The sequence below is a fragment of the Elephas maximus genome, chromosome 3 (assembly GCF_024166365.1).
Source record: "Elephas maximus indicus isolate mEleMax1 chromosome 3, mEleMax1 primary haplotype, whole genome shotgun sequence".
NCBI lineage: Eukaryota > Metazoa > Chordata > Mammalia > Proboscidea > Elephantidae > Elephas > Elephas maximus.
Window position 1 is genome coordinate 29,986,815 of NC_064821.1, and position 23,261 is coordinate 30,010,075.

General features: G+C 40.8%; 1 protein-coding gene across 3 annotated transcripts in view; it reads right to left on the reverse strand.

Moving 5' to 3' along the window:
• LOC126072197 (zinc finger protein OZF-like) overlaps positions 1–22,549 on the reverse strand; it is a 41,933-nt gene extending 19,384 nt beyond the window's left edge. For 2 of the 3 annotated variants that reach the window (XM_049877013.1, XM_049877010.1), the window contains exons 1-2: positions 22,210–22,549; positions 8,574–8,804 (exon numbers count right to left, since the gene is read on the reverse strand). In XM_049877013.1, the coding sequence (XP_049732970.1) occupies positions 8,574–8,576 (3 nt within the window). In that variant the 5' untranslated portion in view covers positions 8,577–8,804; positions 22,210–22,549. Of the gene's footprint in view, positions 1–8,573; positions 8,805–20,244; positions 20,331–22,209 lie in introns of all 3 variants that reach the window. The other variant, XM_049877011.1, reaches the window with a different exon arrangement.
• Positions 22,550–23,261: the final 712 nt, after the last annotated feature.

A 23,261-nucleotide genomic window follows, 5' to 3' on the forward strand; every position in this document is an offset into this window, starting at 1 on the left:
CGCTCCCGTCAAGTCAATTCCAACTCATAGCGACCCTGCAGGACAGAGGAGAACTATCCCATACAGTTTCCAAGGAGCACCTGGTAGATTCGAACAGCCAATCTTCTGGTTAGCAGATATAACTCTTAAGCACTATGTTACCAGGGTTTCCATAATAACAGCAACAACAATAACAAATTTCTAAAATGCAGACAGCAGTTACGGTGTTGGTGAAGAATACTGAATATGCTACAGACTGCCAGAAGAACAAACACATCTGTCCTGGAAGAAGTACAGTCAGAATGCTCCTTAGAAGCGAGAAATGTGAGACTTTGTCTCATGTACTTTGGACATATTATCAGGAGGGACCAGTCCCTGAAGAGGCACTGAAACAGTGGCTGCAATAATGGGCTCAAGCATAACAATTGGGAACACAGCACAAGACCACGAAGTGTTTCCTTCTGTTATACATAGGATCACAATGAGTTGATTGGCACCTAACAACAACAGTTACCTCCAGGCTAATGAAATCAGGACAGGACAGAATGGGAGGCTCTAAGAACTCCCCAAGTCCTATTTATAGTCAAGTATTAAGATTCCTGTTAATAAAATCTTAAGTGAAAATTTTCATGTGTTGTTTACAACATACTTTACAATAAAAAGTTAAAAACATGATTTAAAACTGGAAATACAATATAATTTGCATATATTAATCTTACCAAGTAATTTGAGAGCCCCTTCATTTTGATTTAGCTTGTCCTAGGTCAGGAGGGCTTATATGCCTCGACTTTTTATATCTGGATCTTAGAAATTTACATTTATATTCACTACAGTGAGCTTCGTAAAAGGAAAATGTCGGAAACTCCAAGCGTCCATTCATGGTCGTGATGTTAAAAAAACAGAAAACTAAGACAGATCCATCAAGTGTAGTATTACGGAGTTTATACAACTTTATACTCAAGCTGTCCATGTAGTGGTATGAAGAGATCTCCAGGATAATTTGTCAACTGAGAAAAGTATAAATTCCAAGCTATCTTTTGTACAACAAAGGAAAAAAAAACAAGACAGATCCACCAAATGCAGTATTATGCAGTTTATACAACTTTGACCCAAGCTGTGTATGTATTGTTATGAACAGATCTGAAGGATAATTTGGTAACCGAAAAAAAGCAAGTATAAATTTCAAGCTATCGTTTGTATAACAAACCAGGGGAAATAAAATTTATTTGCTTGCATTTATATAAAGAAACAATGGCAAGACGCTTAAGAAATTTTACAAGGCTGCTTATCTAAAGATAGCTGGGGAAGAAGTACAGTGTGGACAAGCTTAGGAACAATTCTTCATAATGACTGCTTGTTGGTATTGATATTTGAGCTTTAAAGGTATTATCTATGGAGAAAACAATAATTTTACTATTAAACATAATATAAATCAAACATGGTATTTAACGTGTTTCCTAGGAATTCCATTCATAAGTACATAAGCATTCAATATTTAATCACTTAGGGACTAATTGTTATGAAATGGTCTAATATATTTCTGCAAATTAAAAATGTTCAGAGCTCTATGTTTAAACCCAGTAACCAAAAATGTAAGTCTGGGTGTCCATTTTATTTCCATCAGAAGGTGTCTAAAATGGCTAGAAGAGTTAAAACATTAGTAGTTCTGCCATTACGTGGTAAACTAACGACAGTCCTTCAGATCCTTCTCAAGACTTAATCAGTTTGAGGGTAACTTTTACAACAGTTAAAATAGGCATTCTCCTGTGTTTCAGCAGACTAAAATCCACTAAATTAAAAAATTATCAGTAGAAGCATAATAAACTGATCCTAAAATTTGCTTCCAGTGGAATCTGTGACCATGAGAATTTAGATACACCCACCTGTGGGATTCCAGACATATCGAATAAGGATCCTGCCCACAAAGGACTCTGGGATTCAGCAAGAGTGACTGACCAGGCAATAACCCCAACCATAGTTAGACAAGGACATTAACCAGACTCCCTTCTTTCTCCCTCTGGGAGGATATTAGGTAGCCCCTAAGAGAACGCAGTGGCTATGTGGCACAAACCTCTCGCCTTGGCTGGCCCTACCCCCCACTAGCTGGGTACACGCACTCTATGCTTTCCTTGGATCCATTCTGGCATTTCAAAGTTTACACCTGCCCCTTACAATGAACCCACATGGGAGGAGCCAGTGGAGTAAACAGTCTGTATTTTCTTGGTGGTACTACTTACCTACTATTTTTACTCCTAGTATTGGCAATATTACAACCAAAATTGAGATGCTACAAAAGTTCATCACCACCCCTCTAAATGACACTGAATGTGGGGTTGTTGCTCTCAATGAAGAAACTGCCGCCACGAGAAAAGTGGTGCACCAGAACAGAATGACTTTGGACATGACAATGGTGGCCCATGGAGGCACCTGTGCTTTATTAAAAATTGAATGTTGTGTACATGTTCCTGACAATACACTCCTCGTAAACCACTCCCCTGTTCACTTGCGGCCCATTTAGATTGCACAGAACGAATGGGAGATGACACCTGGTGGACGAAGATTAAGGGGTGGTTCTCTGGTGTGGAACATGGTGGAAAAAATTACTATTTGGACTTTTTTCCATCATAATAACTGCAATCATTTTTTGAACTTCCTCATATTGGAAACCCTGGTAGCACAGCGCTTAAAAGCTATATCGGCTAACCAAAAAAAAAAGGTCGGCAGTTCGAATCCACCAGGTGCTCCTTGGAAATGCTATGGGGCAGTTCTACTCTGTATTACAGGTCACTATGTGTTGGAATCGACACGATGGCAATGGGTTATATTGCTAGTGTGGTGTACGTCTGCAATGCTTTAATAAAGTTGAGAAGGGAGCCGTACACTCATTTCCCCTGGTCCCTGCAAGTGCAGGGAAGCTCAAGGAAGATATGAATGTATGAGATCATAAGAACGAGGCAGAGACTTCAACACACCACTTTCGGTGAAGGGCAGGACATCCAGAAAGAAGCTCAATAAAGACACCGAAGACCTAAATGCCACAATCAACCAACTTGACCTCATAGACATATACAGAACACTCCACGCAACAGCAACCAAATATACTTTCTTTTCTAGTGCACATGGAACATTCTCTGGAATAGACCACATATTAGGTCATAAAGCAAGCCTTAGCAGAATCCAAAACGTTGAAATGTTACAAAGCATCTTCTCTGACTATAAGGCCATGAAAGTGGAAATCAATAACGAAAAAAGAAATCAAACACTTGGAAGCTGAACAATACCCTGCTCAAAAAAGACTGGATTATAGAAGACATTAAGGATGGAATAATGAAATTCAGAGAATACGATGAGAATGAAAACACTTCCTATTGAACCTTTGGAACACAGCAAAAGTGGTGCTCAGAGGCCAATTTATATCAATAAATGCACACATCCAAAAAGAAGAAAGGGCCAAAATCAAAGAACTATCTCTATAACTTGAACAAATAGAAAGAGCGCAACAAAAGAAACCCACAGGCACCGGAGGAAAACAAATAATAAAAATTAGAGCTAAACTAAATGAAATAGAAAACAGAAAAACAACTGAAAGAATTAACAAGACCAAAAGCTGTTTTTTTGAAAAAACTCAACAAAATTGATAAACCATTGGCCAAACTGACAAAAGAAAACCAGGAGAGGAAGCAAATAACCCGAACAAGAAATGAGATGGGCGATATTATAAGAGACCCAACTGAAATTAAAAGAATCATATCAGATTACTATGAAAAACTATACTCAAAATTGAAAACCTAGAAGAAATGGATGAATTCTTAGAAACACACTACCTACCTAAACTAACACAAACAGAGGCAGAACAACTAAATAGACCCATAACAAAAGAAGAGATTGAAAAGGTAATCAAAAAACTCCCAACCAAAAAAAAGCCCTGGTCCAGACGGATTCACAGCAGAGTTCTATCAAACTTTCAGAGAAGAGTTAACACCACTACTACTGAAGGTATTTTAGAGCATAGAAAAGGATAGAATACTACCAAACTCCTTCTATGAAGCCAGCATATCCCTGATACCAAAACCAGGTAAAGACACAAGAAAAGAAAATTATAGACCTATACCCCTCATGAATGTAGATGCAAAAATCCTCAACAAAATTCTAGCCAACAGAATTCAACAACATATCCAAAAAATAATTCACCATGACCAAGTGGGATTCATACCAGGTATGCATCGATGGTTCAGCATTAGAAAAACAATTAACGTACTCCACCACATAAATAAAAGACAAGAATCACATGATTTTATCAACTGATGCAGAAAAGGTATTGACAAAGTTCATCACTCATTCATGATAAAAACTCCCAGCAAAATAGGAATAGAAAGAAAATTTCTCAACATAATAAAGGGCATTTATACAAAGCCAACAGCCAACATCACCCTAAATGGAGAGAGCCTGAAAACATTCCCAACCAGACAAGGATGCCCTTCATCACCACTCTTATTCAAAATTGTGCTGGAAGTCCTAGCCAGAGCAATTAGGCTAGATAAAGAAATAAAGGGCATCCAGATTGGCAAGGAAGAAGTAAAAGTATCTCTATTTGCAGATGACATGATCTTATACACAGAAAACCCTAAGGAATCCTCCAGAAAACCACTGAAACTAATAGAAGAGTTCAGCAGAGTATCGGGATACAAGATAAACATACAAAAATCAGTTGGATTCCTCTACACCAACAAAAAGAACATCGAAGAGGAAATCACCAATGCCATTTACAGTAGCCCCCAAGAAAATAAAATAAATCTTACCAGAGATGTAAAAGACTTATACAAAGAAAACTACAGTACACTTCTGCAAGAAACCAAAAGAGACTTACATAAGTGGAAGAACATACCTTGCTCATGGATAGGAAGACTTAACATTATAAAAATGTCTATTCTACTAAAAGCGATCTATACATTTAATGCAATTCCGATCCAAATTCCAACGACATTCTTTAATGAGATGGAGAAACAAATCACCAATTTCATATGGAAGGGAAAGAGGCCCCGGATAAATAAGGCATTACTGAAAAAGAAGAACAAAGTGGGAGGCCTTACTTTACCTGATGTTAGAACCTATTATACCGCCACAGTAGTCAAAACAGCCTGGTACTGGTACAACAACAGATACATGGACCAGTGGAACAAAATTGAGAATCTAGACACAAATCCATCTGCATATAAGCAGTTGACATTTGACAAAGGCCCCAAAACAGTTAAATGGGGAAAAGACAGTCTTTTTAACACATGGTGCTGGCATAACTGGATATCCACCTGCAAAAAAATGAAACAAGACCCATACCTCACTCCATGTACAAAAATTAACTCAAAATGGATCAAAGACCTAAACATAAAATCTAAAACGATAAAGATCATGTAAGAAAAAATAGGGACAACGTTAGGAGCCCTAATACATGGCATAAACAGTATAGACAACATTATAAAGAATGCAGAAGAAAAACCAGGTAACTGGAAAAAAAAAAATCAAACACTTATGCTCATGCAAAGACTTCACCAAAAGAGTAAAAAGACTACCTACAGGCCGGGAAAAAGTTTTTAGCTATGACATTTCTGATCAGCACCTGATCTCTAAAATCTACATGATACTGTAAAAACTCAACTGCAAAAAGACAAATAACCCAATTAAAAAATGGGCAAAAGATATGAATAGACACTTCACTAAAAAAGACATTCAGGTAGCTAACAGACACAAGAGGAAATGTTCACGATCATCAGCCATCAGAGAAATGCTGATCAAAACTACAATGAGATTTCATCTCACTCCAACAAGGCTGGCATTAATCCAAAAAACACAAAATAGTAAATGTTGGAGAGGGTGTGGAGAGACTGGAACACTTCTACACTGCTGGTGGGAATGTCAAATGGTACAACCACTTTGGAAATTGATTTGGCGCTTCCTTAAAAAGTTAGAAATAGAACTACCATACGATCCAGCAATCCCACTCCTTGGAATATACCCAGGAGAAATAAGAGCCTTTACATGAACAGATACATGCACACCCATGTTTACTGCAGCACTGTTTAAAATAGCAAAAAGATGGAAGCAACCAAGGTGCCCGTCAACAGATGAATGGATAAATAAATTATGGTATATTCACACAATGGAATACTACACATCAATAAAGAACAGTGAGGAATATGTGAAACATTTCATAACATGGAGGAACCTGGATGGCATTATGCTGAGTGAAATTAGTCGGTTGCAAAAGGACAAATATTATAAGAACTTGAGAAATAGTTTAAACTGAGAAGAAAACATTCTTTTGTGGTTAGGAGGCGGGGAGGGAGGGAGGGTGGGACAGCGGTATTCACTAATTAGATAGTAGATAAGAACTACTTTAGGTTAAGGGAAAGACAGCACACAATACAGGGGAGGTCAGCACAACTGGACTAAACCAAAAGCAAAGAAATTTCCTTAAGAAACTGAATGCTTCAAAGGCCAGTGTAGCAGGGGCAGGGGTCTGGGGATCATGGTTTCAAGGGACATCTAAGTCAATTGGTATAATAACATCTATTAACAAAATATTCTGCATCCCACTTTGAAGAGTGGTGTCTGGTGTCTTAAACGCTAGCAAGCAGCCATCTAAGATGCATCAATTGGTCTCAACTCACCTGGATCAAAGGAGAATGAAGAACACCAAGGATACAAGGTGATTACGAGCCCAAGAGACAGAAAGGGCTACATGGACCAGCGACTACATCATCCTGAGACCAGAAGAACTAGATGGTGCCCGGCTACAACCCATGACTGCCCTGACAGGGAACACAACAGAGAACCCCTGAGGGAGTAGGACAGCAGTGGGATGCAGACCCCAAATTCTCATAAGACCAGACTTAATGGTCTGACTGAGACTAAAAGGACCCCGGTGGTCATGGCCCCCAGACCTTCTGTTGGCCCAGGACAGGAACCATTCCCGAAGCCAACTCTTCAGACATGGATTGGACTGGACAATGGGTTGGAGAGGGATGCTGGTGAGGAATGAGCTTCTTGAATCAAGTGGACACTTGAGACTATGTTGGCATCTCCTGCCTGGAGGGCAGATGAGAGGGTGGAGGGGGTTAGAAGCTGGCGAAAAGGACACGAAAAGAGAGAGTGGAGGGAGAAAGCAGGCTGTCTCATTAGGGGGAGAGTAATTGAGAGTGTGTAGCAAGGTATATATGGGTTTTTGTGTGAGAGACTGACTAGATTTGTAAACTTTCACTTAGAGCACAATAAAAATAATTAAAAAAAAAAAAAAAAAAAGAGCCAGGCAGGAAAGGGGTGGATTGTGGGGTGTTGGACATATTCAAAATGAATCCTGCTCATGATGGATTCAGACTGAACAAGGGTGGATGACCTGGCAGTAACCCTATCAGTTGTTAGACAAGGACATTAACCAGATTCTCCTCCTCAGGGCAACCCTCTCCACCCCCGACCAGGTTTTCAGATTTTACTTCCCCTCCCTTTCTTCTGCGGTGGTCCTCCTGCAGTGCTGGTGTCACATTCCTATCCCCCCCATGTAATTCACCAACTCCTTGAATATTAACTATTAGACCAGAGGCCCCAGGTAAAAGCCAGTATCATGCCCTAAGTTAATGACCTTCGGCATCTAAGTCTCCCCTAATTAAAAACCTTTAGTCCAATCAACCTGGCTTTTGCCACCTGTTTTTTTGGAATAGGAACCAAGACTTTCCAAAAGTGTTCAGGGGCTACTTTACCCTGGTGACTCCGGATTACACCTGTGGTGCTGCCCTAGCTGCTGGCCAGGCAGAAAGATATCACCGTCTCATATCCTGAGCTGCTTTAGCAAAAAAGAACACCTTTATTTTAGATTTTAATCCAAGACTGGTGAAAGTAGTCACAATTTTTAGAAATATAATACCAACTCTAGGTACACACAGGCTGGGAGGACCTGGACCCAGACTGGGTATCATGCTTCTCACACACCTGAAAGACTCAAGTGAAACCATTCCCCACTGGAAAAAATGATGATTTTCGAGACTCCAGACATGATCTAGTTGGATTCACTCTCCTGACTTATTCCTTTGGTGACTAATAACTCTCCTGTTCTTTACTCGATTACACTGTATGGAACATAAGCCTGTGGTTTTGAACTGCACGGAAATAGTTCCAGTGCCTGGGGTAAGCCAAGAACACTGTTTGCAGTGATGGCACAAAGATGGCTCTGGAGGCCCAGGGCTCAGCCTCCTCAGCCAGAGCTGCACCATCTTCAAGCTCTGCTTATGACATTCTGTCATTCAATATAGAGCACTGAGGGCCAAGGTGGGGACGTTAAGGACCCATGGTGCCAGCTCTGAGAGTCACATGTGGAAGGTATTCCCAGGTATCCAAGGCTTGAAAATGCACATATGTACAGAGGAAGGCCCAGTGACAGTGAAGCAGGGCCTTAGGATGCCTCTTAGGATTTACCCTTGGCCTCCTCTGACACCTTTTACCTCACAGAAGAAACACAGCACAGAGCACACAGCAGGTCCTCCATCAAAGCATATTTAGTCTCACCCCCTTATCCTAAGCATTATCCAGCTCTCTGTGGTACTCACCATCTCCTGGCTACAGCTTCTGGAGGTTAAGTGAATTTTCTCTCTGAGCTCAATACGTGAGTAGAAGCAGAGCCACTGGGCAGTCTGGAGGCAGATGAATAACGTTTGGTCCACACAGCCAGTCAGAGCAGTCGAAACTCCTCACTTGTGATAACAAGGATATGCCAGACACTCGCTTCAGGCACCCAGCTGCCTAAACTGGACTAGTTCTCTCTGTGTCATACCTGGGACCTGAAATGGAGAAAAATCGGGAGGAGACGGTGTTGACTAAGAAGGCAGTAACAGGGTCTTGACTGTCAACTCTTTCCCTGGGCAGAACTTCCTCCCAGGCTCAAGGGGGTGCTCTACCCTAGGTCCATTTACATTTAAGGCAGAACAGGCTCCAGCCTTGCAGAGCACACAGCTGCATCCTTTACGCAGTACACAGAGCCTCTTTTTTTCGGCAACAAGATCACAGGTCGGGGAATTTACTCATTCTGGAGCATGAGAAGCATCCATGGCAATGCTGGAAAATTTGAACCTGATTTTCTCCAGAGACTCAGGAGTCCAAGCATGGGTTAGTGTGTCCATCCACATAACTATGCCCTTGTAGATCAACACACATATTGTTATTTGATATCAACATGGGAGCATTTTCAGGGAAAACGTATTTTTCACCTTTAGTCAATGCATTCATTGTGCCGCACTGATTTTTAATATGTGCAGTAAAATCCGTTACCACTCCCCTCATTCCCACCCAGCTTCCCCATGCAGCTGACTCCTACACTTTTCTTTTTTTTATTGTACTTTAGATGAAGATTTACAGAACAAACCGGTTTCTCATCAAACAGTACACACATTGTTGTATGACACTGGTTAACAACCCCATGACATGTCAACACTCTCCCCTCTCAGCCCTGCGTTCCCCATTACCAGCTTTCCTGTTCCCTCCTGCCTTACAGTCCCTGCCCCAAGGCTGGTGTTCCAAGGACCTGTTCAATCTTTGGCTGAAGCGTGAACCTCAGGAGTGACCTCATTACTGAGCTGGAAGGGTGTCTGGGGGCTATACTCTCAGGGTTTCTCCAGTCTCTGTCAGGCCAGCAAGTCTGGTCTTTCTTTTTGAGTTAAAATTTTGTTCTACATTTTTCTCCAGCTCTGTCCAGGACCCTCTATTGTGATCCTTGTCAGGGCAGTCAGTGGTGGTAGCCGGGCACCACCTTGTTGTTCTGGACTCAGTCTGGTGGAGGCCGTGGTAGATACGATCCATTAGTCCTCTGGACCAATCTTTCCCTTGTATCTTTAGTTTTCTTCATTTTCTTGCTTCCGAAGGGGTGAGACCAGTGGAGTATCTTAGATGACTGCTCAGAGGCTTTTAAGACCCCAGACGCTAGTCACCAAAGCAGAATGTAGAACATATTCTTTATAAACTATATAATGCCAATTGACCTAAATGTTCCTTGAGATCATGGTCCCCACAGCCCTCAGCCCAGCAATTCGGTCCCTCAGGGATTTTGGATGTGTCTGTGGAGGTACCATGACCTTGCCTTGTACACGTTGTGCTGGTTTCCCCAGTATTGTGTACTGTCTTACCCTTCACCAAAGTTTCTATTTATCTATTGTCTATTAAGTGTTTTTCCATCCCCACCCCTCCCCTGCCTTGTAACCATCAAAGATTTCTTTTTGTATGTAAGCCTTTTCATGAGTATTTACAATGGTGGTCTCATACAATATCTGCCCTTTTGTGACTGACCTATCTCACTCAGCATAATGTCCTCCAGACTGATCTCAGTGTAAATGCTCTCTCTTGCATGACCATTATACAATGGTCTCCCCTTTCAGTATTACCTTTACTTTTACTATTTCCTCTAATACCTCTAATTTTAATTCACAACTTTATTTGTACACTAGTTTCAACATAAACTGGGAGCTTGTTAGATATGCAGACCCTCAAGCTACACCCTAGGCCCTCTAAATAAAAATCTACACTTGAACATGCCCAGGGTTATCCACATTCGCATTCAACTCTAACTCAAGAGACCAGGATTCTATCAACTGAGATGCCCTTTGAACCATCTACATCTACGTTATATCATCCACTATCTTCCTGATCCAGAATTAATCTCCATGCTTAGGCCACTTCACAGTCTTTCTTAACTTGTTCAAAACAAACTGCTGCTTGACATCATTCATTCATGGTTGCCATTTCCAAAGTCTATTTGCAGTTTGGAGCCCTGGTGGCATAGTGGTTAAAAGCCAGACTGCTAACAAAAAGGTTGGCAGTTCGAATTTACCAGCAGCTCCCTGGAAACCCTATGGGACAGTTCTACTCTGTCCTGTAGGGTCACTGAATCAGAACTGACTCAACAGGAAAGAGTTTGGTTTGTATTTTTATTTGCAGTTCAGGGACCAAAGTGTTCAGTTTTAAGTTACGAGTATACTTACACCCATCCCTACTTAATGCCCATCAGCAGCTGTCCATAGTCCTTCAAAAAGCCCAGAGTAGTCAACATGGTTCTAAACAATCTGCTGCCACTGCTTCCTCCAGTCTGGCCTACACAACACCCCCCAACCTCCAACCCACAATTTGTTTTCTTTGTTCTAATCATTTCTTCTATCAAGGAATGGATAATAATGCATTTTCTGCTGCTTTAAAGATTTATACACTCACTTTTTGCAACTGAAATACTCTTTCCACGCCCACTCATCATACATGCTCTCAACCCTGCTCAATGTATATTGCTAACAATGTGTATAGCTAAATCCAACTAATTTTATGAATCTTCACTTAAATGATTTTTCCTTACAAGGCATCTGAACTAACTCTTGGGTTAGGTCCTTTTATAACGGGTATCAGACGTCCATAGTTTTTCATTATTCAAAACCAGCTCTCATGCAAGACTGGAAATCTATGGGCAGACACTCTATATCTTGTTTCTTGGTTCCTTCTCGTCTATGACACTAATAATTGGGATCACACTCTGAATAATCACACACATGGATTGTTACCCGTTGTATATATGCTCGAACTGGCTATCCTGCAGAACTTTCTCTAAAGAACAGACATGTTTTATTTCTTCATGGCCCAATATGGAAGCCACATGTGGATATTTAGCACTTAACACATCACTAGTGCAACTGGGAACTGAAGTTTTTCTTTAACGTTTAATTATTTTAATTGGGAATAGCCACATCTGACCAGTGGACATCACAGCTCTAGTGGACTCACCAGAACCATAACTCAACAACATGGCAGAGAGGGTGTAAAAGCTGCCATCATCAATGCAGAGCTTCACAGCTTGTTTTCTGTTCACAATTACAAAAAATATGAACATTCTTTTCTCCACACACTAGTTTTCAACAATGGGTTCTTAGATATGATGCCAAAATTATGAGCAACAAAAGACAAAATAAATCATAAACTGATGTTGTTGGTTCTGACTCATAGCGACCCTGCAGGACAGAGTAGAACTGCCACATAGGATTTCCAAGGAGCAGCTGGTGGATTCGAACCACCAAGCTTTTGGTAAGCAGCCAAGTTCTTAGCCACTGATCAAATTGAAAATTTCGGGCATGAAAGGATTTCATCAACAAAGTGAAGAGACAAAGTACAGAATGGAAAAAAATATTTAAGAATCATAGATCTGATAAGGACTTAATAACCAGGGTATATTAAGAACTCCTACCACTCAACAACAAAAAGATTAAACATTTTAAAAATGGACTAAAAACTTAGACATTTCACCAGAAAAGATACATAAATGCCCAATAAACTCATGGAATATTTTCCATGTCATAAGTCATTAGGGTAACGTGTATCAAAACCACAGTGAGATACCACTACACCCCTGCTAGGATGGCTAGTATCAGAAAACAACAAGAGTTGGGGAGAATGTGGAGAAACTGTTGGTAGGATTGTAAAATGGAGCAGCCTCTGTGGAAAACACTTTGGCAGTTCCTCAAAAGTTAAACAAAAAATTAGCATATGACCCATAAACTTCCATTCCTAGGTATATGTCCAAAAGGTCTGAAAGCAGGAATGCAGACAGGTTCTTTAACACCAATGTTCATTGCCACACTACACTTAATAACCAAAAAGTAGAAACAACTCCAATGTCTATCAACAGATACACAGATAAACAAAACGTAGTATATTCACACAAAGGAATACTACCCAGTGATAAAAACAAATGAAATTCTAATAAAAGCTATTGCATGGATGAACCTTGAAAACACTATGCTAAAGAGATAGATCAGATATAAAAGGACAAATATTGTACAATCCCACTTAAATGAAATATACCAGCAAGAGCTTAGAGGGAAGAGGGGGAGCTAATGCATAAAGGCACTGAGTTTCTGCTGAGGGTGATGGAAAAACTGAGACACTGATCATGTGTGCACTGATGGTTGCACGCATGGTTAAAGGAATACTGAATCTTGTAAAAATGGTTGAAGCAAATGTTTTGTTCTATATTTTTTACCACACATTCAAAAAAGATACCATTAATGCAAAAAAGAACCTTAGTTTCTTGGTCCGAGTGTACAGTTAAAAGGAGAGAAATGTGGATACTATGAGGATATGGGAAAGTAGGAAACCGTGGTGGCGTAGTGGTTAAGTGCTACGGCTGCTAACTAAAAAGTCAGCAGCTCAAATCCACCCGGCGCTCCTTGGAAACTCTATGGGGCAGTTCTACTCTGTCCTATAGGGTTGCTACGAGTTGGAATCACCTCAACGGCAACAGGTTTTTATAAGGAGGTAAGTAGGTATCTCAAAGATTTAACGCCAACCTGTTGTCACTGTTGTGTGCCATGGAGTCAATTCTGACTCATAGTTAACTTTACACCATGCTCACCTAGGCTAATAAAATTGCATTTGAGCAACTGCAGTGTGAAAAGAATGGACTTTTTAAGGTAACTGGATCTGGCTCACCCTATCCTTAACAGAGAAAATACATGTATGTGTACATATATATCCATATATATAGAATTACTTGTGTAACAAAAATTCTGGTAAATTTTAATCCTAAATAGTAAAAATAAAGAGATTTGCTAATGACACTGGAGTTAACAATGATTTTTCAAACAGGACACTTAAGTTTAGACACTTGAAATTTTTGAAACGATATAAGCAGCTGCTGCTTGACTCTTTAGTGTCCGTATTTCACATCTTTTCTTCTATGTAAAATGATATCTTTTTGTTGCTCTTACATGCAATAGGTTTGATATACACATACTAACTTCATTCTAAGAGGTACTGGTTGTGCAGGGGTTAAAGCGATTGCTAACTGAAAGACTGGCAGTTTGAAACCACCGACCACATCGTAGGAGAAAGATGTGGCAGTAGGCTTCTGTAGAGATTCACAGCCTTGGAAATTGTATGCGATCACTAAGAGTTGGTCTGAGTGGGTTTGGTATCTTCATTCTACATTAGTACATTTGGTTTAAAAAGAAACATTCTCTAGTCATATTACAGATGCCACATGTTCTTTTATCATCAACTTAAGAATTACTTCTTCATGCTGAAAATTCCTTAGTATAAATCTTTATTTCCTAATAGCTGCACATTTCACATTTATTTAAATACGTTCCTAAAAGTACACCCAAGAAATCACATGATGCATTGCACTGGGCAAATCTGTTGCAAAAGACCTGTTTGAAGTGTTAAAAAGCAAAGATGTCACTGTAAGGACTAAGGTACCCCTAACGCAAACAACAGTGTCTTCAATCACCTCATATTCGTGCAAAAGCTGGACACTGAATAAGAAAGACTAAAGAAGAATTGATGCCTTTAATTATGGTGTTAGTGAAGAATACTGAATATACCATGGACTGCCAAAAGAACGAACAAATCGTCTTGGAAGAAGTACAGCCAGAACGCTCATAATGTTTCAGACATGTTATCAGGAGGGACCATCCCCTGGAGAGAGACATCATGTCTGGTAAAGTAGACGGTCAACAAAAAAGAGGAAGACCCTCAACAAGATGGACTGACACATTGGCTCCAACAATGGGCTCAAGCATAGCCACCACTATGAGGATGGCACAGTTCTGCTTTACATACGGTTGCTATGAATCAGAACCCACTCGACGGCATCTAACAACAACAATAACACTGGGTAAAACAATTACTACAAAGGATGAAGTACTTTTTGCAAAACTGTGGTGTGGCTGACCCTCTAGAATCTGCTTAAGAATTTTGATTAGTTTGATTAAACATGCCTCCCATTTTGCCCTCGTTCACAACATTTGTCGTTCTGCCACTGGGAATGTGCATGGAGGCTTTTACTCCATGAAGCTTTCAAACTATCAAGAAGGGTGGTTCTTTGGCAGCAAAAACGGTGGCTGACACACCAGCATCCAATCCTGCACAGATGTTCCTTCTGCCAAGCATTAATATCTTGGACAAAGACCAGGTGTGTGACCTCTAAAAATCAGTCATGGCCTATATTAAGCTTGTTCAGCCACATCACATTTTACAGCAGACCAACTAGGACTGGCCATACCGTTTCTCACAAAATAGTGATGAAAATGTCTATCTCACAGCCAAAGAAATTCCTCAAAACATGTCTCTTATTAAATATTTTCTTCCTGAAGAGTCAATAAGACTAAGGTCAGACTACGCAGCAGAAGCCAAGCAGCCAAGAAGGCAATGGGATGATATACATAAACCCTTGAAAGAAAAAAATTGCCAGTCAAGGATTACATATCCAGCAAAACTGTCTCTCAAATATGATGGTGAAATTAGGACATTTCCAGATAGAGAGATGTTTAGGGAATGTGCAAAAACCAGCCAAAATTACAAGAAATACTAAAAGGAGTTCTCCAGTTAGAAACTCAGTAACATCAGATAACAACCCAAAACTAGAACACAGGACAGAGCAGCAAGATATCAACCCAGATATAGAAATGATAAAAATGAATCAAAGCTAAAATGCTCAAAACAGGGAAACAGAGATGTCATTACGTAAGAGATGACAACATTAAACCAAAAAGGAGGGACTAAAAAATGTACTCACAGATCCTTCATATGGAGAGGAAGTCAAGGCAATAAAGAGAAAGAACAGATTGGATTAAACTTAGAAAAATACGGATAAATGTTAAGGTAATAACAAAGGGAACTAATAATCCTACACTTCAAAATAATAAACAAGAAAAACATAAAAAGACTCAGCAAATACTAAATCAACGACAATAAAAAGGAGGAAAAGAAAATGTATAAGAAAATCGACTCAGCACAGAAAATTAAGTGGAACAAAGAAACGGTCAACAAAATACACAAAAAAAGAGACCTCAAAGTGATAGCACTAAATTCATACCTATCAATAATTACACTGAATGTAAATAGACTAAACAGGCAAGTAAAGAGATAGAAAGTAGCAAAATGGGTAAAAAAAAAAAAAAACCACCTGTCTATATGCTGCCTGTAAGAAACACATCTTAGACTTAAAGACACAAACTAAAACTCAAAGGATGGAAAAAAAAATATTAAACTGGAATTAAAAAAAAGCAGGAGTGGCAATATTAATTTCTGACAAAATAGACTTTAAAGTTAAACCCACCAAAAAGGATAAGGAAGGACACTACATGATAATTAAAGGGTCAATACGCCAGGAGAACATAACCATAATAAATATTTACGTATCCAACGACTGGGCTCCTAAATACATAAAACAAAACTAACCACATTGAAAAGCAAGATAGCTCCACAATAATAGTAGGAGACTTCAACACACCACTTTTGGTCAAGGACAGATATCCAGAAAGAAGCTCAGTAAAGACACAGAAGATCTAAATGCCACAATCAACCAACTTGACCTCATAGACAAATACAGAACACTCTACCCAACAGAAGCCAAGTATACTTTCATTTTCCAAAGCACACGGAACATTTTCCAGAACAGACGACATATTAGGCCATAAAGCAAGCCTTAATAGAATCCAAAGCATCTTTTCTGACCATAAAGCCATAAAAGTAGAAACTAATAATGGAAAAAGCAAGGGGAAAAGAAAAAGGAAACTAAACAACACCTTGCTCAAAAACTATTGGGTATAGAAGAACTTAAGACAGAAAAAAGAAATTCACAGAATCATATGAGAGTGAAAACACATCCTACCAGAACCTTAGGGACACAGCAAAAGCAGTGCTCAGAGATCAATTTATAGCAACAAATCCACACATTCAAAAAGAAGAAAAAGTCAAAATCAAAGAACTAACCCTACAACTCAAACAAATAGAGAACAGCAAAAGAAGCCTTTGGGCACCAGAAGAAACTATGTAATAAAAATTAGAACAGAATTAAATGAAACAGAGAATAGAAAAACAAACCAAAGAGTTAATAAGACCAAAAGCTGGTTCTCTGAAACGATCAATGAAATCGATAAACCATTGGCCAAATGAAAAAGAAAAACAGGAGAGGAAGCAAATAACCTGAATAAGAAATGAGATGGGCGATATCACAACAGACACAACTGAATCTAAAAGAATCATAACAGAATACTATGAAAAACTGTACTCAAACAAATTTGAAAACCTAGAAGAAATGGACAAATTTCTAGAAACATACTACCTACCTAAAATAACAGAAATAAAGGTAGAACACTAAATAAACCTATAACAGAAGAAAAGATTGAAAAGGTAATTAAAAAACTCCCAACCAAAAAAAAAACCCTGGCCCTAATGGCTTCACTGGAGAATGAGAAGAGTTAACACCACTACTAGTAATGGTATTTCAGGGCATAGAAAAAGATGGAATACTCCCAAACTCATTCTATGAAGCCAGCATAACCCTGATACCAAAACCAGGGAAAGACACCATAAAAAAAAGAAAATTACAGACCAATACCCTTCATGAACTTAGATGTAAAAACCTTCAATAAAATTCTAGCCAATAAAATTCAACAACATATCAAAAAAATAACGCACCATGACCCAGTGGGATTCATACTAGGTATGCAGGGATGGTTAGAGAAACAATCAATGTAATCCACCACATAAATAAAACAAAAGGCAAGAACCACCTGATCTTATCAATTGGTGCAGAAAAGGCATTTGACAAAGTCCAACACCCATTCATAGGACCTATCGAGGACATCACATAATGAATAAAGCCAAGAGCTCACTGAAAAGACAGGAAAGAAACAAAAGACCAAGATAGACGGCAGAGGAGACTCTGAAACTTCCTCTCGAATGTCAAGCAGCTAGCAAAAGGAAGAAATGATGAAGTAAAAGAAGTGAACAGAATATTTCAAAGGGCAGCTTGAGAAGACAAAATAAAGTATTATGATGACATGTGCAAAGAGCCGGAGATAAAAAACCAAAGGGAAGAACACACCTGGCATTTCTCGAGCTGCAAGAACTGAAGAAAAAATTCAAGACTCCAGTTGCAATACTGAAGGATTCTATAAGCAAAATATTAAATGATGCAGGAAGCATCAAAAGAAGATGGAAGGAATACAGAGTCATGATACCAGAAAGAATTAGTCCATGTCCAATCATTTAAACAGGCAGCGTATGACCAGTAATCGATGGTACTGAAGGAAGAAGTCCAAGCTGCACTGAAGGCACCAGTGAGAAACAAAGCTCCAGGAATTGATGGAATACCAATTGAGATATTTCAAAAAACGCATGCAGTGCTGGAAGGACTCATTCGTCTATTCCAAGAAAATTGGAAGACAGCCTCCCGGCCAACCGACTGGAAGAGATTCATATTTATGCCTATTCCCAAGAAAGGTGATCCCACCGTATGAGGAAATTATCAAATAATATTAATATCAAATGCCAAGTCAACTTTTGCTGAAAATCATTCAAAAGCGACTGCAGCAATATATCAATAGGAACTGCCAGAAATTCAGGCCACAATCAACAGCCATGGAAGCAGCAGTCAAGAAATCAAAAGATGCATTGCAATGGGCAAATCTGCTAAAAAGGACCTCTTCAAAGTGTTGAAGAGCAAAGATGTCACCCTGAAGACCAACGTGTGCCTGACCCAAGCCATGGTATCAATGGCGTCACATGCATGTGAAAGCTGCACAATGAATAAGGAAGACTGAAGAAGAGCTGACACCTTTGAATTGTGGTGTTCCTGAAGAATATTCAATATACCGTGGACTGCCAAAAGAACAAACAAATCTGTCTTGGAAGAAGTGCGGCCAAAATGCTCCTTAGAGGCAAGGATGGCAAGACTGCGTCTTACATACTTTGGACATGTTGTCAGGAGGGATCAGTCCCTGGAGAAGAACATCATGCTTGGCAGAGTACAGAGTCAGTGGAAAAGAGGAAGACCCTCAATGAGGTAGACTGACACAGTGGCTGCAACAATGAGCTCAAGCATAACAAGGACTGTAAGGATGGCGTGGGACCGGGCAGTGTTTTGTTCTGTCGTGCATAGGGTCGGTATGAGTCAGAACTGACTTGACGGCACCTAACAACAACAACTATTACAAGAACTCAAGAAAAGGTTTAGACATAAAACAAAACATTCTTTGATGGTTATGAGGGTGGGGAGGGATAGAGAGAGGTATTTACTAACTAGTAGACAAGAATTACTTTAGGTGAAGGGAAGGACAACACACAATACAGGGGAAGTCAGCACAACTGGACTATTCCAAAAGCTAAGACGTTTCCTGAATACAACCAAACACTTGGAGGGATAGAGTAGCAGGGGCAGGGGTCTGGGGACCATGGTTTCAGGGGACATCTAGGTCAACTGGCATAACTAAGTGTATTAAAAAAATGTTCCGCATCCCACTTTGGTGAGTGGCACCTGTGGTCTTCAAAGCTAGCAAGCGGCCATCTAAGATGCTTCAATAGATCACAACCCACCTAGAGCAAAGGAGAATGAAGAACACCAAAGACACACGGAAAATATGAGCCCAGGAGAAAGAAAGGGCCACATGAACCAATGACTTCATTAGTCTGAGGCCAGAAGAACTAGAGGGTGCTCTGCTACCAATGACTGCCCTGACAGGAAACACAACAGAGAATCCCTGACGGAGCAGGACAAAAGTAGGACGCAGACTTCAAATTCGAGTAAAAACACCAGACTTGACGGTGTGACTGAGACTGGAGCAACCACAAAGGTCATGGCCCCCAGACTTTGTTAGCCCAAAACTAAAACCATTCCCAAAGCCAACTCTTCAAAGATTAGAGAGAACTATGAAACATAAAATGATACTGGTGAGGAGTGTGCTTCTTACCTGAAGTAGACACATGAGACTATGTGGGCAGCTCCTGTCTGGAGGCGAGATAAGAAGGCAGAGACGGACAGAAGCTGGTTGAACGGCCACAGGAAACACAGGGTGGAGAGAAGGAGTGTGCTGTCACATTGTAGGGAGAGCAACTAGGGTCACATAGCAGTGTATGTATAAGTTTCTATATGAGAAACTGACTTGAATTTCAAACTTTCACTTAAAGCACCATAAAGAAAAAAAAAAAATTTTTTCCTTCTGAAACTGGGGTAAATATGGTCCTAAATGCACATACTTGTTCCAACCCTGGTGGTGTAGTGGTTAAGTGCTACGGTCCTTGGAAACTTTATGGGGCAGTTCTACTCTGTCCCATAGGGTCGCTATGAGTTGGAATCGACTCGATGGCACTGGGTTTTGGGTTCCAACTCACGGTTAATTCTTCATCTACCTTAAACACCTATAACCATTAAAGTGGGGTCGGGGGGTATACGCCTCACCATAAACTTACTTTTTCTCTGACCAGCAATACTTTAACAAAAGTCCCGTTTTACTTGCGAAAAGCCATCTGAGAAGCATCAGTTGGTCCTTTCCCACCTGGAGCAAAGGAGAATGAAGAAAATCAAAGACACAAAGAAAATATTAGCAGAAGAGACGAAAAACCAAACCCGTTGCTGTCGAATCGATTCTGACTCATACTGACTCTATAGGACAGAATAGAACTGCCCCATACGGTTTCCAAGGAGCACCTGGTGGATTCCAACTGCTGACCTTTTGGTTAGAACCTGTAGCTCCTAAGCAATATGCCACCAAGGTTTCCAAAAACCACTGACTCCACCAGCCTAAGATCAATAGAACTAGATGGTGTCTGGCTACCACTAATGACAGCCCTGACAGGGAACACAACAGACAGACTGGACAGAGCAAGGAAAAAGTGTGGTGCAGAACTCAAATTCACATGAAAAGACCAGACTTAATGGTCTGACAGAAACTGGAGGAACCCCCCAAAACTATGGCCCCGGATGCTCTGTTAACCCAGAACTGAAATCATTCCCAAAGCTCAGTCTTCAGACAAAGATTACACAGGATGATAAAACAAAAAAATAATACACATATCTATTAAAAAAACATTCTGCATCTCACTTTGGAGAGTGGCGTCTGGGGTCTTAAACGTTAGCAAGTGGCCATCTAAGATGCATCAATTGATCTCAACCGACCTGAAGCAAAAGAGAATGAAAAACACCAAAGACACAAGGTAATTATGAGCCCAACAGACGGAAAGGGCCACATAAACCAGAGACTACATCAGCCAGACACCAGAAGAACTAGACTGGTGTCCCACTACAACGGATGACTGCCCTGACAGGGAACACAACAGAGAGCCCCTGAGGGAGCAGGACAGCAGTGGGATGCAGACCTCAAATTCTCATAAAAAGACCATACTTAATGGTCTGACTGATACTAGAGGACCCCAGAGGTCATGGTCCCCAAACCTTGTTAGCCCAAGACAGGAACCATTCCCAAAGCCAACTCTTCAGACAGGGACTGGACTGGACTATGGGATAGAAAATGATATTGATGAGGAGTAAGCTTCTTGGATCAAGTGGACACATAAGACTATGCGGGCAGCTCCTGTCTGGAGGAGAGATGAGAGGGCAAAGAAGGTCGGCAGCTGACTGAATGGACACGAAAATAGAGAGTGGAGAGAAGAGTGTGCTGTCTCATTAGGCGGAGAACAACTAGAGTATGTAAAACCAAACCAAACCTGTTGCTGTCAAGTCCATTTCCACTTATAGCGACCCTATAGGGCAGAGCAGAACTGCCCCATAGAGTTTCCAAGGAGCACCTGGTGGATTCCAACTGCTGACCTTTTGGTTAGCAGCCATAGTACTTAACCACTACACCACCAGGGTTTCTCATACAAATACAAATTTTTGTATGAGACTAACTTGATTTGTAAAATTTCACTTGTAACACGATAAAAGCTAAAATAATAATAATACACGTAAGGAGTGTGCTTCTTAGTTCAATCAGATACAGGAGACCAAATGGGCCGGCGGCTCCTGTCCGGGGGCAGGATGCGAACACGGAAAGGGACAGGAACTCGTTGAATGAACTCAGGGAACCCGCGGTGGAAAGTGGGACTGTGCTGTCACATTCTGGGGATTGTAACTAATGTCACAAAACTATACGTGTATAAATTCTTGGATGAGAAATTAACTGGAATTACAAACTTTCACTTAAAGCACAATAAAAAAAAAGTTAAGAAAATGCCCTGCTTTAATGAAGCACAGAAAACAAACGAACCATGGTGACTGGTGGAATGGAGCGGGAAGCAGGGCACTCAGACTCAGACCAACTACCCTGGGCTTTTATGAGGCCCGTGACTCTGCATTTCGCACAAATGTCCAGTGAAGCTGACGCTGCTGGTCTGGGAACCACGCTTTTGCTCAGCGAGGAGTTTACAGGATTTTACCTGTTAATTCACCGAGAGAAAAGGTACAGCCCAGGCCGTGCAGAAAACAACTGCGGTCCAGGAGGGCGTGGGCGGGGTGGCCGGGTTCTCCAACAGGGTGGAGACGGCAGGAAAACGGCTACGGCGGCAGGAAAGCGGCAGCGGTGGTGGGAGTCCCCGGGCACAACGCGGCTACAGGAAGTCACGCGGCTCTGGAGCAGCCCAGGGAGGGCAGAGAGGCCAGCACCGCGCGGGAGACCTGGAGCAGCTGCCTCAGGATCCGGGACGGGAATACTCGACCAGGAAGGACGCTGACAGACGCGAACCTCACTTCACACTGGAGCAGGACCGTGACCAAACATGGCTGCCGGCCTAGGACGCGCACTTCCGCTTCCGGGTTCTCGGACGCTAGGTACCGAAGTGAAGGAGTTTTGCGCATCCACCTAGAGGGCTCCACCTAGTGACCGTGGCGTTCAGTGGTTTCCCCTTGGTCTTGGGATCTGTCCACTGCTCTACTTCCTCTGTAGCGAAAAGCCTAGGTTTTTTGGTACGCGTATAAAAGCTTAAAGGCGGATTTCAATAGGCAAAGATTCCTAATACACTTGAGGGGCAGAGAAAGTTTATATTTGCATATTTGGTCATCTGAAAAAATTTTACCATGTTCTTTAGAGAAATAATTTGTTTGCTCCTAAACATTTACCCATATTTAGAATCCTGGAAGTGTGAAGTGTTGGCTGTTGTTCACAGTTTGTCTACTCTTGCATATCACACATCTTTACCCAGGAGCAGGGCACGACTGTGCAAACCCAGTCTGATCTCTCCTAGAGCTGAGGAACTTGGAGAGAAGTTTTCCAGGGCAAGAGGCAGGCAGATACCAGTCCTTGTGAGGAACAGTACGCAAACGGTGAAGTGCTTTCAAAAATGACAATTATAAACACCTTTTACTTTTTTAACAGACATAACTCATATATAGTAAATTTCATATACTACTAAACTAATCTTAAGTGTACAATGCGATGAATTTTTACATATACTTATTGAGATATTTCAACAAACGGATGTAGCACTGGAGG